Raw genomic sequence first — 14,940 nt, forward strand, 5'->3', positions numbered from 1 at the left:
GAGATCTTTTATTTCAAGGCAGGGTCTTGAATTCCTATTCAAACTCTTTCCCATTATTTTAGCTCTTTAGGAAGCCTGTTCTTACCACCCAGCTTGAGCCCTTTGATCTCCACACACTGCCTCCAGAGCTGTCCTGAGCTGAGGATGACAGGCCCCTGAGGAATTGGTTACTTGTGAACCATGGCGTGAGTGACGGCTCTTGTCTAGAGGGCAGTACTGTGATGGACCATCATGTATGGACCATCATGTAACTCATCCTGTTTTCTAATGAAAATGAACCTGCACTATGGTGGTTGTTGGGCTTGGTAAAATTTCTGCTCCAGCCGGATCCAAGACTCAAGTTTGATACTCTTCTTTCTGCTCAGCCCTTTATCTTTCCTTTTTCTCAAAAACTAATTCAAAAGCAACACCACCACTGACTCCTAGCACCATAGTAACACCATAGTTTTACCTGTTTGAACTGTGCATGAAATAATATTCCATTATTCTAATGTCTCTTAATTCATTTTTCTCTTGATCAGTAGTCTGGTGTTTTCCACCTTGGGATGAATGCAGGTAGATGATGAATTTGAAGAATATACACAGATATATTTTTAGTACATACAGAGGAGTGCAATTCTGGGTAGTGGATATGTGTGTGGGGGGGTGCTGGGCATGGTGGCACACACCTGGATCTCTAGCTATTGGGGAGGTCACACTCAGGAGGATCGCAGATCACAGGTTAAAGCCAGCTGGAAAAAGCATTTGTGAGACACCCTCCCACCCCCGCCACATACACCCCGTCTTCACAAATAAGCTAGGTCTTCCATCTCAGCTTAAGTAGGAACATCACAGTCCAGGCTTTCACAGGTAGACTCTTTTAAAAAATATAAACAGAAAAGGCTGAAGGCATGGATCAAATGGTAGAGCACATGAGGCTCTGAGTTAAAACATCACTACTGCAAAAGTACAACAACAACAAAAATTACATCTTCAGCTTCATTAAATTCTCTGAAACAGTTTTCCAAAGTTGTTAAGCCAAGTTAGCATCTCATCACCACACAACAGCTGCTTGTGTCCTTGTGGACACTGGGAATTCTCAGTCTTCTTGCTTCCTGCCCTTCTCCTGGGTACACAGAGGTATTTTATGGTGATCTTACGACTAAAGAGGTTGGGCATGTGTTTACTGGCTACTTAAATACCCTTTTGTGAAGTGCCTGTTCAGGTCTTTTGCCCATTTTTCTACTGGGTCTTTTTTCATTTCATCTCTAGGAGTTTTTAAATATGCTCTAGATACACTTTGTTGGCCATCTGCATCAGGAGAATCTCTTCTATCTCTTGCAAATATCTTCTTATATTCTCCCAGTTGGTGTGTGTGTGTGTGTGTGTGTGTGTGTGTGTGTGTGTGTGTGTGTGTGTGTGTGTGTGTGTGTGTGTGTGTGTGTGTGTGTGTGTGTGTGTGTGTGTGTGTGTGTGTGTGTGTGTGTGTGTCATGAGGCTTGAACTCAGGGCCTGGACATTGTCCTTGAGCTTTTTTGCTCAAGGCTAGTGCTCTACCATGTTGAACTACACTGCCACTTCTGGTTTTCTGATGGCTAATTGGAGATAAAAAGTCTCTTGGACTTTCCTGCCCCAGGCTTGCTTTGATCCTCAGATCTTAGCCTCTCTTGAGTAGCTAGGATTAGAGGCATGAGCCACCAGTGCCTGGCTGTCCTTTCTTTTAAGAGGGCTTAATTTTAAGAGAGTAATATTCATTCATTGTTCCTGTGTTTTGTTTAAGAAATCTGTCTAGCCTCTCTCTCCTGTGTTAGATGATGAAAAACTTGATGAGAAGACACTATCAGTAAAATAACAAAATAGAAAGTTCACAACCCTTCCTTCCCCTATCTGCTGATGGAGTTGTTATTTCTTCTGTTTCCAAGTCTTACAGCCCCCCACCCCCGCAACACCCTCTCGTGTGAGTCTTGCCTGTAAACATGTGTCCACATGTCCACGCATGGATGCAGCCCTCTTGGAGAGCTCTGGGGTGAAAGTTCAAGGAATCAAACATTTAATGAGGCGTAGTGGGTCTTTAGAGAACCAGCTATGGCTGGCTCAATGCTCTCATCTTTTTTACTGTTCTGGGGAGAGGTGAGCAATCATGGAAAGGTGCAGGTTTTTCTGAACCCAAGTGTACAGTATTCTATTTGGATCCTGGACAACTTTGAAGGTACACATCAGCTGCTACATATTTGAACAAATGAAAGAGCGTCCTGCGTTTAGAGTTAGCTCCTTTTTTAAAAGCATCTTCTATCTCTGGTTTCCTTCCCTTTTTCTTCTTTATTTTGGTCCCTTCTTTCACTTTGGGGAGCATGGTGGCACATTAGGTTTGGCATCATGGAGGGACTGCATCTTTAAAAGATCCTTGCATACATCTGGTTTCAATTTCCAGGTCAGGAGGCGGGAACTGGGGTGTGAGTTTATCTGGGATGGGATCCCAGGAAGTTCTGGGGGGAAGGGGGAAGGATGGTCTGTCTGCAGGGGGAGGAACTGAGAAAGGTACACTGAAGGTAGGGTAGCTGTGTGGTCAGTGGGGCCGACCTTGCTCATGTGCCTTAGTATCCCGCACATCAGGCTGGTGCTCCTTATGGCGTGGGCACTGTCCGCACCCGAGGTCTCAAGGGGAAGCACGCTGGCCGAGTGTGCCTCAATGATTTTTGGTAAATCATCATCTTCCAGTACTTGGCTGGTGTCCAGATTTCTTATTAATGCAGTTAGGAGTCTAAGTTCTAAAATGGCTATTTTTCTTTATTTAGAATTATTGTACTTGTCTGTCTGTGGGTTTGTTTTTTTTTTTTAACATTTTTTCCCCTAGGTGAAATACTATAAGAAATTCTTCCTAGCTCAGGCAAGCTAGGAACTAAGCAGAGAGAAGAGAAGGCAGCTTCTCTAACTCTGTTGTACACAACTCTTTTATTTGGGAGGGAGGGGCTCACTTCCGGGCAATCATGTAAGCACAGTGGATTGTGGGTCTGGAGCCCAGTCCAAGCTGTAGCTGGGGTGACTGTGGGTGTCCTGGGCAGTCACCACAGTTCCTTTCCTTGTCCTGCAGCATCTGATGTGTGCTGGCCTGTGGTGCCTGGTGGAAGGAGATTCATCCTGCAAGACCAAGCTGGACCCTCCCCTGGATGGCACCGAGTGTGGGGCAGACAAGGTAACCCTGCCCTCCCACCACCCAGAGCAGGAGCTGGATGTGACTCTCCTTCCCTAAGGCAGTGTGTGCTCTGCTCAGGAGCCCCTGAAATATCCCCAGGCCCCTGGCATTGCATAAATATGCAGAGAGCCCCTACAGGATAAAAAGGGTACTACACCACCTTTCTTTTTCCAAAAAAAAAAAAAAAAATACAAAGGTGATGTTCAGAGGGGTTACAGTTATATAAGTCAGGTAAAGAATGCATTTCTTTTTGAACAGTGTATTCCCTTCCTTTGTGCTCTTCCAGTTTTCCCCTCCCATCCCCACAAGTTGTATAGTGCATTTTCAACATAGTGTCCACTGAGCATCATTGCTGTGTTTGTGTTCACCCTTTTACTCTGTTGTTGTTTGGAAGTACCAGGGATTGAACTCACAGCTTCATGCTCACTAGGTGAGTACTACAACTCTGACTCAGGCCTCCAGACTTTTTTGCCTTCCTCATTTTTAATATAAGGTATCACTTTCTCTGCTGGTGCCTCAGCCTTGGTTTGCCTGTTTGGGCGTCCATTGTAGCAAAGATAGCAGTTGCACTTCATTATGTACAGTTCTTTGTTGAAAAGGAGCCTCTTGAACTTTGCTGCCTTACCTGGCCTCAAAATGCCATCCTCCCCTTCTCAGCCTCCCACGTAGCTAGAATTACAAGCAACAAAACACTGACACCCAGATTTAAAAAAAATAAAAACCCAAAAAACATATTTTTGTTAAATTAATTTTCATTATCATGAGCAAATTTACTTAAGAATACTTTCCATTGGTATTCTTTAAATGAAGAAGCTTCCCTTGCCATACACAAAATGATCATAAAATGAATCTACCGAGAACAGTATTGTTCTGTTCTAGCAAAATGTTGTCCGAGAGCAAGGTGGATCCTTGAGCACAGGAGAGATGGACTAGAGAGAAGAGATGGCCTGGATCAGTCAAGCAACTTTCTCCTTAGCTTAAGCATGCCTTGAAAAAGTGAAAACACCAGAAAACATTTTATTCTGGTGCTGAGATTGAGAATCACTAAGTTAATGCTTTGCGGAAAAAAATCCGTTTTAGAGATTGGTTTTCTGTTAGAACAAAACTGTACCGTCTAGAGCTGACATCCTTAACCGCCAAACAACTCTGAGATCCTGATGAGTGAATCAGAGCTTACAGAAACCATGTTCATGAGTTCTGTCCTGCAAATTCGTGTTATTTTCTAAGAGGATGATTTTCTTTTAGAAAAAAAATCTCACTGGTGCACATTCTATGTGGAACTTTAGGACAAAATGAAAAAAAATAAAAACCACAAACAGGGAAATGGAGATGGGTATTGAGTATATTATTGCTAGAACTGGAAAATCTACCTACTCTGAAATAATTGACTTCTAGGCAAGTTCTTAAAAATGCCTTTTGACATCCTGGGGGACTGGCAGCCCGTTGGGGATCAAGCCGTGCTGAGTGCCTGGGCCCCGGGCCTCCTTGCTATCTTGCAGTGGTGTCGGGCTGGAGAATGCGTGAGTAAGACCCCCATCCCCGAGCATGTGGATGGGGACTGGAGCCCGTGGAGCCCCTGGAGCATGTGCAGCCGGACATGCGGGACTGGCGCACGCTTCCGGCAGAGGAAATGCGACAACCCGCCGTAAGTCTCTCCTGTCCAGCCTTTACCCTGGATGGGGAACCTCAATCAGTATTTCCTGCCTGCAGCTCTCACCACCTTAGGCTGAGAACTGGAGCACAAAAGAAGTGGAGGTAGAGCCAAGGCCAGGGGTGTGCAGCCTTGGGAGGGTCCAGTGTGTCTGAGGTTCACTGCAGCTCTGAGAACGGGGACATGATGTAGTCTCAAGGTTCGGCTGGCTCCTTTGCTCCTTGTCTGGGATCTTGTAGAAAAGAACCTGAGAGTTGTATCACAATTTGTCTCACTTGCCTCATGGCTTACTTCCTTGAGAACGAACCGTTTTCAGAAAGTTCTACAGACTGGCATGTACACTAACTGCTGGCAGATTTGGGGACAGCCTACTTGTTCATGAATCACAAAGTATTTGTGGGTTCAGTTTTCTTCATCCAAATTTTCATGGGTCTTTCTAGAATTCTATGACAGAGCCAAGTTGTGGTGAGTTCTCTCTGTAAAGTTTCTTTTCATTGATGGTGATGACGCCGAGATGTTTCCTGTTCACCCTTGGACGTTTACTCTGGAAAACTCAGGAACCCATGTTGTGCTCGATAATAATGATTCCCTCGAAACAGGGTCATCTTTCTCCTGTCAGAGTTCTTGGTTTTCTGACTGTTCGCAGGCTTGGCTGTTTCCAGTTGAATGGCATCAAGTTGCAAACTGAGCAAGTGTTAAATCAGGACCAAAACCACAATGTTTTATACCCACAGTGAAGTCCTGGTGATGAATAATTCTCAGATAGCCCTGTGGGTAAAAGTCCTGATGCTCTGGCTGTACCTGAGTCACCAGCACTGGAGGTGGTTCCCAGGGGATGCTTTCCATCTTCCCTAGTCATTCCAATGACCGCCCAATGCTGGAAACCTCAATCTAAAGCCAACCTTGGTCAGTTGGTGGCAGAAGTGCCATTTTTTTTTCGGTAGTGCCATAAGAATTTGAACTAGGTACCCTGTTAATGTACCTGGCACATAGTTCAAGCTGTTGAAGATGGTTTCTTATCCAGGCAGTAGCTGATGGCCCATGCCTATAATCCTAGCTACTAGGAAGCTGAGATCTGATGATTGCAGTTCAAGCCAGCCCAGCCAAGAAAGTCCATGAGACTCTGATCTCCAATTAACCAGGAAAAAGCTGGAAATGGAGCTGTGGCTCAAGTGGTAGAGCACTAGCCTTGAGCATGAAAGCTCAAGAATATTACCTAGGCCCTGAGTTCAAGCCCAAGGACTGACAAGCACATGTGTGTGCATGCACACACACACATACATATTTTTAATACTAAAAATTTGATATTAATTTTTACTTTTTATTTAAATATTTAAATAAATTTTAACTAAATAATTTAATATTAAAAACCCCAAATAGATATTGTGTATATAAAACCATATACATATGTTTTTTAATTGAATGTAGTATGTGGATAGAAACCCTATTTAGTGAAATGGTAAGATCAGCAGGGTAGTTCCAGTTTATAACTTGCTCTGTGTTGAGGTTCAGAGCTCAATCTCCAGCCCTATAAAGAAAGCTATGGAGCTGAGTGCTGGTGGCTCACACCTGTCTTGGGATGCGGCTAGTGTTATGGGGAGTATGGACCAGCCAGCTTTGACACAATGCCTATTGTGGTGATTGTTACAATGCCCAGCTGACCAAGGCCCTGGACCCAGGGTCTGACCAAAGCCATGTCCTCTCCATCTCAGTCCTTAAACCACCAGCTAGATGTCCAGCGCTTGCTGCCGCGTGCATCTTGGGCTTGGAAGGCTGCCATGGTCCTCTCCCCAGCCCCAGATGTGCATCCTGGGCGCCTCTCCCTCTCTTGCAGCTGGCTTATTTTCAGTCCAAAGATATTGGCACCCCTCCCCCTCTTTTTTGGTGCTAGTACTGAGGCTTGAACCTAGGGCCTGGGTGCTGTCCCTGAACTTTCGTTTTTGCTCAAGGTTGGCACTCTTCTACTTGAACTAAAGCTCCACTTACGGCTTTTGGTGACTAATTGGAGATAAGAGTATCATGGATATTCTGCTTGGTCTGACTTGGAACAAAGATCCTTAGTTCTCGGCCTCCTAAGTAGTTAGGATTATAAGTGGGAGCCACTGGAGTCTGGCTTCCTTCTCTCCCCCACTACCCTCCCTCCCTGACCTTGGTCTTCAGAGCTATTAGAACTTTCACTTTCTGCCAGTCAACCCGGAGGCCTTGGAGATCATCTTCCATGTTTTAAGCCAGCTTCCTAGGCTGTCCTTTCCTACTGTTTGTGTCACTGCTGATGGAACTTACACCCAAAGACTACGAGGCACATTCATCTCCAATGCCAGTTCTGGGACCCACTGAAGGCTTCTGGTGAGGGGAGATGGAAAGGCTCACATGCACTTTTGTATCAAGAGCACACTCTTGTCTCTGCAGGTGAACTGGAGAGCAGAGGACAGACCTGGGATATGCCCAGACCGCTGCAATCTCCTCATTCCCTGCACCCTTCAAGGGGAAAAGTAGCAACCAGTCCACCAAGACTCTAGGAATAGAGGGAGGTGGAGGGAAGTTCTATGTCTGGAATTGGGTTTTGCCTCTACCTCATGGGTGCTTTTATTGTACCACAGCTGGCACATTTATCTTCCAGCTTACTACGATTCTACATGCCCATCCCTATTTGTGGCCAGGGGCCTCTCTGCTGCAGGTGGTCCGTGCACCTCTGCACCTCTCCTGCATCTCAACTCTGGGTTTAAGTAGGGTGGGGCTCACCTTTCTCTCCTTCAGTGTTTTTCTCCAAAGCCTCTATAGCTTTGTCTTACTTTTTAAACATATTTAGGAAAGTGAACCATGCAGAAAATTGCATCTTCCTGAAGACAATGTGTAAGACTGACAGGCATGCATGTATGGCATGTGTGCAAATGCGTGTCAATGAATGAGGAGACACCAGTTTCTACTGTGTGTGTATATGTGAGAGAGAGAGAGAGAGAAAGAGAGAGAGAGAGAGAGACTAGATTTCAACCCACCAGCTTTCCAGTGATGGTCCCACGTCCACCGCCATGAGCCTGGCGGGTCTCCACGTGTTCTATCCCTCACTGGCACAGTGTTTTCCATCGTGATTGTTCTGGTGGGCATTGCAGTATCTCACTAGTTTTAATGTATATGTCTTATGAGAAATGAGGCTGAATGTATGTTCCTTTCTCAGTTGGATATCCTTTTTTTGTGAAGGGCCTGATGAGCCATTTTATCCTACAACTCAGCTTCTACTGGAATAGTATTTAGAAGGACCTGAACAAAGACATCTGAGCATTAGGGATTGATACAAGAGATGCATCTCAAACACTCCTAGTGCCCCAGCTGACTGTCTCAGTGCTACCTTTACTCCAACCTTGATCCCAGAAGCAAGAGCTCTTTCTCCTCTCCTCTGCCCATCCCCAGCAATTACTTAACCTGAGAGCTTTGGTTTTCTCATCTGAAGGATACAGACAGCAATAGCCCCTTCTGATTGTATGACTTAATAGGATTAGTATGGTTGTGGAGTGCTATTTTATGACCACTATTTATATAAAACTACTTGGTTCTTTGATCAGTGTCCCTCATGTCTTCAGAGGGCCAGTCCTCACTGCAAGGTGAGACTTCTACTCATAGACATCTCCCTGAGTCCTTGGCAGGGCTGTGGAGTCCTAGGGCCTCCTAGAAAGGCTGAAGGAAAGATATGAGCCCACCTGTCATTCTGACAGGGATGCTGCTTTTCCATTGTGAATTGTGTTGTTTCGATATCTTCACATCAGGCATGTCAAGCTATGTTTCGGTTGATTTAATCTCCTAGAAATATTTTGTTTTTGTCCACCCAACATAGCTGAGAGAAATTTCCAGGGTGAATAAGAGCCCCTGCTCTGTTCTCTAACTACTCCCACCTGCCCTTACTGACCCTGGTGCAGCATCTCCCAATGTAACTGCTGCGACTGCCCAGCTCAAGAGTGGCCAAAGACACCCTGGGACCTTGTGGAGGATCTGAGCAAAAGTAGACTGGCCAACCAGGCTACCATCCTGCCGTTCTGCCTAATCAATACTCCTCTGCCAGAAAGAGTGGTCTGGTCTCTAGAATGGCTTAAACTGGAAATATAGGCAGAGCGCCTCAGATCCAAGAACACAGCAATGTTCTCCTCCATCAAATTGAGCTCTCCCCATAGCCTAGGAGCAAGTGAACTAACAATTCTGATTCATTTGATTAGAGTGCAAATGAGAGCTGGTGATTGACTTATCCTGACCTCCAGGGCATATTTAGGAGCCATTTAAAGGTTTTCATTTCAGAGAAGTAAAAAAAAACAATCAGAAACAAAAAAATACACCAAAAATTCCCTTGGGGCTTTCAGGGTTATACATGGCCAAGTTTTAAGTTCAGCTGGAAGACACAGTGAGTGCATCTTGCTGAACTGATACTCACTGTATTCTGTTTCCAGATGACCTTGATTTACAGTCCTTGGATGCGTTTTTCCATAGCTCATTTGAGCATGACTTCAGTGTGGGGCTGGGCTGTCCCAGATGTGGGCTATAGGAGCAGAGGGGGTTGCTTTGCAAATCTTGCCTTTCCTCCTGGCAAGAGAGCTAATCAGTGCTCCTGCTATTTCCACCACAGGCTAGCTAATCAGACTTCCTTCTTTCTTCTAGCCCTGGGCCTGGGGGTACACACTGCCTGGGTGCCAGCGTGGAGCACGCAGTCTGTGAGAACCTGCCCTGTCCCAAAGGTCTTCCCAGCTTCCGGGACCAGCAATGCCAGGCGCATGACCGATTGAACAGCAAGAGGAAGGGCCTGTTGACAGCAGTGGTGGTTGATGGTAAAGATATGGCACATCCTCTCATAATAGCCTCCCTCTCTCTTCTGCTGAGAACCATAATGACAACCTAGGCACATCCCACCTCACAGATGTCCCAGTCCTCTTGCTCAGGACAGCCATGACCCATCCCATTTCTGGAGCAATAGAGTTAAACTTGAATCATCCAGCCCTCTGGGTTCTCTCAGAAGCAGCTATCTCAAGGTAACAAGCAGGCCAGATCTCTTTCTGACCCAGCACCTGCAGCGAAGTTAGGGTACTGGTGCTACGTGCCAGGAGCAGAGCAGTATGTTTGTGTGAGCGCCATTTTGCTTCCCAGCTTTGATGCTTTCCTTCATTGCTTTCCTTTCTTCATCTTGGACTGGCTCTTATACTTTGTGGTTTTTGCAGGGGAGATTTTTGAGAAGAGTGTACAATCCGTGAAAGAGGATGATCAGCAACAAGTCACGTTTTCTTTCCAAATCAAAAGGACATATATCATACCACCAGACCTCCACAGAATTTCTAATGGCTGAAAAAAAAATTCTCACGTGTGGCCCATGTCTCTGTAGGATTTGTGATTTTTGCCTGTTCATAGTAGGTGAGGACCTACTTTAGGGATTTTTTCCCCCCTCACTGAAAACTCAATTCTATTTCAAGAAACGTGATTCTGTGTTATGGTGCTGACAATCTGGTCTCATTTACTGAACCTACCATGTGCCAGGCACAAGTCAGCTCGACATACATCATCTCATTGGATATGCAGTGCAAGCTGTGCAGAAGATGAGAGGTGACAGGCTACGTGACGTGTCTAAGCTCCTGCAGCTGACAGGGGGGAAGGGGAGGGAGTCGACCCCAATTCTAGAGGAGTGAAGTTGACTCAGAAAATAACCAGCTATCATCTGGTTCCCAATACTCGAAGAAGACAGGAAGCATGACTTCATGGGTGCGGAGTGAGAGAGCTTAAGAGCTGTAGCAATGAGGCCTGATTTTTTTTCCCCCCACAGCCTCCAAGTGCCTGGCAAAAGATGAACGTTCAGTGCCAGGTCTTAGGTTTCTTCCCTGGGAAGATGGAAAGGGCCTTTGAAATCTCCATTCCCATCCCCGCCATCTGCAATTACAAGGTCAAATGCATATGGCTGTCTGAGGGGAGGCCCCGGCTTCGTTGACAAGACGAACTTCAGATCCACACAGCTTTTAGCCCCATGAGACCCTGATGGCTTTGAGCTGACTTGGAACATTCTAAATGATGGCAGGTAGTACCGACCCGTTTGGCTGAGGACTCTTCTCAAGTTTGAGAGTGTCCCAGACATTTTCCTCATTTAAAAAGTGTGGCTGCGCGGTCATTTTGACAGCAGAATTTAGATTGTACATCCTCAAACTTTCCTGCCGAGGAACAGAGAGGCCAACCCTTCCAAAAGAGCTCATACAGTAGAGGCCAATGCAGGGAACACATGACACATGGGGACCTTTTCCTCTCTCTGTCTGGCTGTCCATCTGATGTCGGGGGAGACCAGGGAGGGTCCAGCCCTCACGGATAGAGACAGTGCTAGAGACAGCTCATGCTGTAGCATGGCTGTTGGTCCTTGGGAGAAACAACTTACATCAGAACCCTTAGCTGTTCCCAGGACAGAGCGATGTGCTTTTAAACCTTTGTCCTCTTGCCCTCTCTTGGAGCCAGAAGCCATGAACGATCTAAGACAGACTTATCCCCTTTTTTTTTTATTTCCACTCAGCTCTGAGCACAAAGCTCTGTTATTCTTTCCTTGGTTGCTTGCTCACTTGCGTTTTAAGTCCTCCTGCTACATTTATTCAGTACAGAAATCGCACTTCAGTGTCTGGTTTTCCACAGATTCCTCCAAGTCCAACTTAAACTTCTATTTTCCTTCTAACCACTTTTGGATGGCTCAGCTCTCGATTTCCTTATCAACACAGCGACCGAGACCTCTGCCTACGCAGACTCCTCCATCCTGGAAGCCTTGTGGAGAGACTCCTCCCGGGGTTCCAAATGCATCTTTTCAACCCATTTGCTTTGTGTCCCTTCCTGCCCAAGTAATAAGTAATGATAACTAGTGGGCCACTGTCTTTGATCTGAAAATTGCAACCCTCTTTGATCAGGACAGCTAATAGACTGTTATGTGTTGTTGAGAGACAACTGAGTTCAGGGTTTTGCAAGGCAAGCTGGCCATGTCTTCCAACTGGGGTGGAATTACCATGGCTTCTTGCATAGTTGATTTCCTTTCTCTCAAATATAAACAGGAGCTAGCTTTTTTTTTTTCAAGGAGCATTTCACAAGGGCAAAAACAAAATAATAAATGGCCAAATTCAGAAGGCAGATTTGTAAGTGTTCCTCCCCAAACCCACTTTCTAAAAGGCCCGATTCTAGCTGAGCCGTGATAACATTGATTCCTGTGGTTGGGCTCTCGGCAATTCTGAAGCCCATTATGACTGCTCTATTCATAGTCCTGCTATCACGGTGGAATTCTTTGGCAAGGAGCACATGGTCCAAGAAAGAAGGGAAAGCAATATTTTCTCTATGCTCCCCGCCCCCCGCCTCTGTTTTTTAAGAATTCTTGCAGAGGTAGACTTTCCGAGGGAGGATGCAGGACCACAAATCCATACCACCGCCAAAAGAAGACAAAGACTGTCCTTAGAAAAGTGTGGAAAAGCCTTGAGACAGAAACCCACTTGAGGGGCCAGCTGCCAAACCCACCCCATGCCGGCTTTCCCCATGGAAACTGTCGAGGGTACTGGCTTCTTTTGGTGGGGCCAGCAGCTGTCCTCACACCCACTGAAGTGTCAGAAGCCTTGGGGAAGGCTGTAGTCGAGATGTCCTAGAGAATTCCTGCCTCCTCCCTGGCATGGCAGGAGAAGATCCTGAGACCCCTGCATGTCTGAGCCAAATGAGGGGATATTGGGTATGATGGTTAGGATTCTTTGACTCCAACTTGGCCCTTCTGGCCTGAGTTGCTTAATAAAAAAGAGGGAAGTTGTGGTAAACAGAGCATTTCAAGGGACCCAAAGGCCAGGATAGAGATCTGGGTCCAGGACCCAGGAAGATACTAGGATGCTCTTCGCTGGCCTCCACAGCTTACAGTGGTAGCCAAGGCTTAATGCTCCCTCTGCAAGCTGTCTTACACCTTGCCACACATAGATGGGTAGGAAGCTTACAGAACCTCTTACATAAATCCATAATCCTTATCAAAATTATCTGGAGTCCCTTATAGCTCAGAATGGAAAACATTTTAGTGTTTGAAAGGCACAGCAGTCTAGCAGCCAAATATTAATATCCCCGATGGGACCAGTGGGGTGAGTACATCATATGTAGTCAGCTATGCTGATGATGCTACCAGAGCGTCTGCAAACAGTCTCATCTGACCATCAGGTCTGCTTTTGTGCTAGATGTGTTTTCCATAAATATGAAGAAAATATGTTCAGTTTGCAGAGCTATTGTTGTTGGGTTTTTTTCCTGAATTACAATCAGAGTTATCAGCTACCTTTGATATTCACAGAGTATTCAGGGAAAGGATCTCTGTATCTAGAATTCCAGCCCTGAGATCTCAGAAGATGGATTCTCATTGATTCAGTGACTATAGGGTAATGAGTGCTGGTCACACCAGCTGAGGCCTACCAATGAGGGCATCGTGAAGAAACAGACTCTGATTGGTCTGGCCACAGTCAGTCGATCACTGCTTGTCCAATCAGGTGAGGCCTGGTTTGTAAAGCACTAATTGATTATATGGTCCTTAATGGACAACTTTGGAGATAGTTACTGCTATTGAATGAGTCACCTCAAAGCCCAGAACTAAGCAACTTTGTCAACATGTGTTTTCCCTCATCCCCCCACACCCCCAAATGAGTAATTGTGATGGTCTCACAGTGAAATGGTGTCTGCACCATAGTAAGACTTTATAGCTGCCAGCAGAGAGCCACAGGTTTCCTGTGCCTTGTGATGCAGCAGGAATCCTCCAGTCCTTCACCATGCCTGTGCACCCGTGTGGCTCCCAAGACTCCAAGCTCTTCTTCCAGGCTCCATCTGTGCTTCCCCTGGTCAGTCAGAAGTTCTGACAGTGAAACTCCAGGCTGCTCTTCAGAGCAGACTTTCCCTCTTACAACTAGTAGTCATAACTAGGTGGAGCATTTCCTCCCAACCCAGAAGCTTCTTCCCTGTGCTCTAGGATCACCTTCCAATGAGCGAGTGGGCCAGTGACTGGCATCTGACGATGGAAGTCCAGAAGGAGCCACCTGGAAAGGCTGGTGGTAGACACAGGGGCCTGGCAAGGTAGCTCTGAAGGTTTCCTTTACAAAGTAAGCCTACTGCTGGCATTGCAGCTAGATTACTATTAGGAGAGGAAGACCAACATTTACCAAGAGAAAACCAATTCATGTATTCAGAAGTATTGACCAAGCCAGGAGCCTGTGGCTCACATCGTAATCCTAGCTACTCAGGAGGCTGATATCTGAGGATAGTGATTTGAAACCAGGAAAGACACTTATCACCAATTAACCACCAAAAAGCCAGAAGTGAAGGTATGGCTCGAGTGGTAAGGCACCAGCCTTGAGCAAAAAAGCTCAGGGGTAGCACTCAGGCACTGAGTCCAAGCCTCAGTACTGGTACATGTACACACACACACACACACACACACACACACACACGCACGCACGCACGCACGCACGCACGCGCACACACACACGCGCACACACACACACACACACGCACACACACACACTAACTGAGTCCTGCTTAGGTTCTGGGAGTCCAGACTGGGGACAAATGATGACAGTTTGGTCTCCTGAGCCTTCCCAAACCACCAGTGCTTCATTCATTTCAAGCACAGGTTGAATCTGGAAGATTCTAGAATGACAGGAGCCTTCTAGAAAACCAATAGAATGAAGGATTCCAGTTAAGAGGTAGCAGTCTAGGCAAAAGCAGGAGGGAGCTTGGTCAGTTCTAGAAACTCACATGGTTCCTAGAGCAACAGGACCAGTGATTTTTATCCTGCCTGGGACAGACATGGTTCTTGGGAGCTGTGTCCTAATGGCTCCTGTATCCCTCTCCATGACTTACTCTTATCTAGTTTCTTCCAGCACCATCATCCTTCAAATCATAGTTCTGTATCCAGAATCTAGGGGACACAAGCCTGTAGTGCAATGCCCCAGGTTGCAGATACCCCACAGGACCCACTCCACCCACCCAGGGGTGTTGTCCTCCTCACCCCATTTTCTCAGCAGCAACCTGCTTTGTCCTTGATGTAGTCACCTTTCAGAGACTGGCTCACAACTCTTACATTTGTTCAGTATGCTGCACATCTCCTGGGAAAGGAAATGTAGCT

At 46.2% G+C, this 14,940-nt stretch overlaps 1 protein-coding gene across 2 annotated transcripts in view; it reads left to right on the plus strand.

The window, feature by feature from the left end:
- The window catches only part of Adamts17 (ADAM metallopeptidase with thrombospondin type 1 motif 17), a 146,124-nt gene that overhangs the window by 85,730 nt on the left and 45,454 nt on the right, over positions 1-14,940 (plus strand). For both annotated transcript variants that reach the window (XM_042698560.1, XM_042698561.1), the window contains exons 11-13: positions 3,071-3,172; positions 4,672-4,817; positions 9,465-9,631. In XM_042698560.1, the coding sequence (XP_042554494.1) occupies positions 3,071-3,172; positions 4,672-4,817; positions 9,465-9,631 (415 nt within the window). The remainder of the gene's footprint in view (positions 1-3,070; positions 3,173-4,671; positions 4,818-9,464; positions 9,632-14,940) is intronic.

The sequence above is a fragment of the Dipodomys spectabilis genome, unplaced genomic scaffold (assembly GCF_019054845.1).
Source record: "Dipodomys spectabilis isolate Male_0828 unplaced genomic scaffold, ASM1905484v1 ptg000233l, whole genome shotgun sequence".
Lineage (NCBI taxonomy): Eukaryota > Metazoa > Chordata > Mammalia > Rodentia > Heteromyidae > Dipodomys > Dipodomys spectabilis.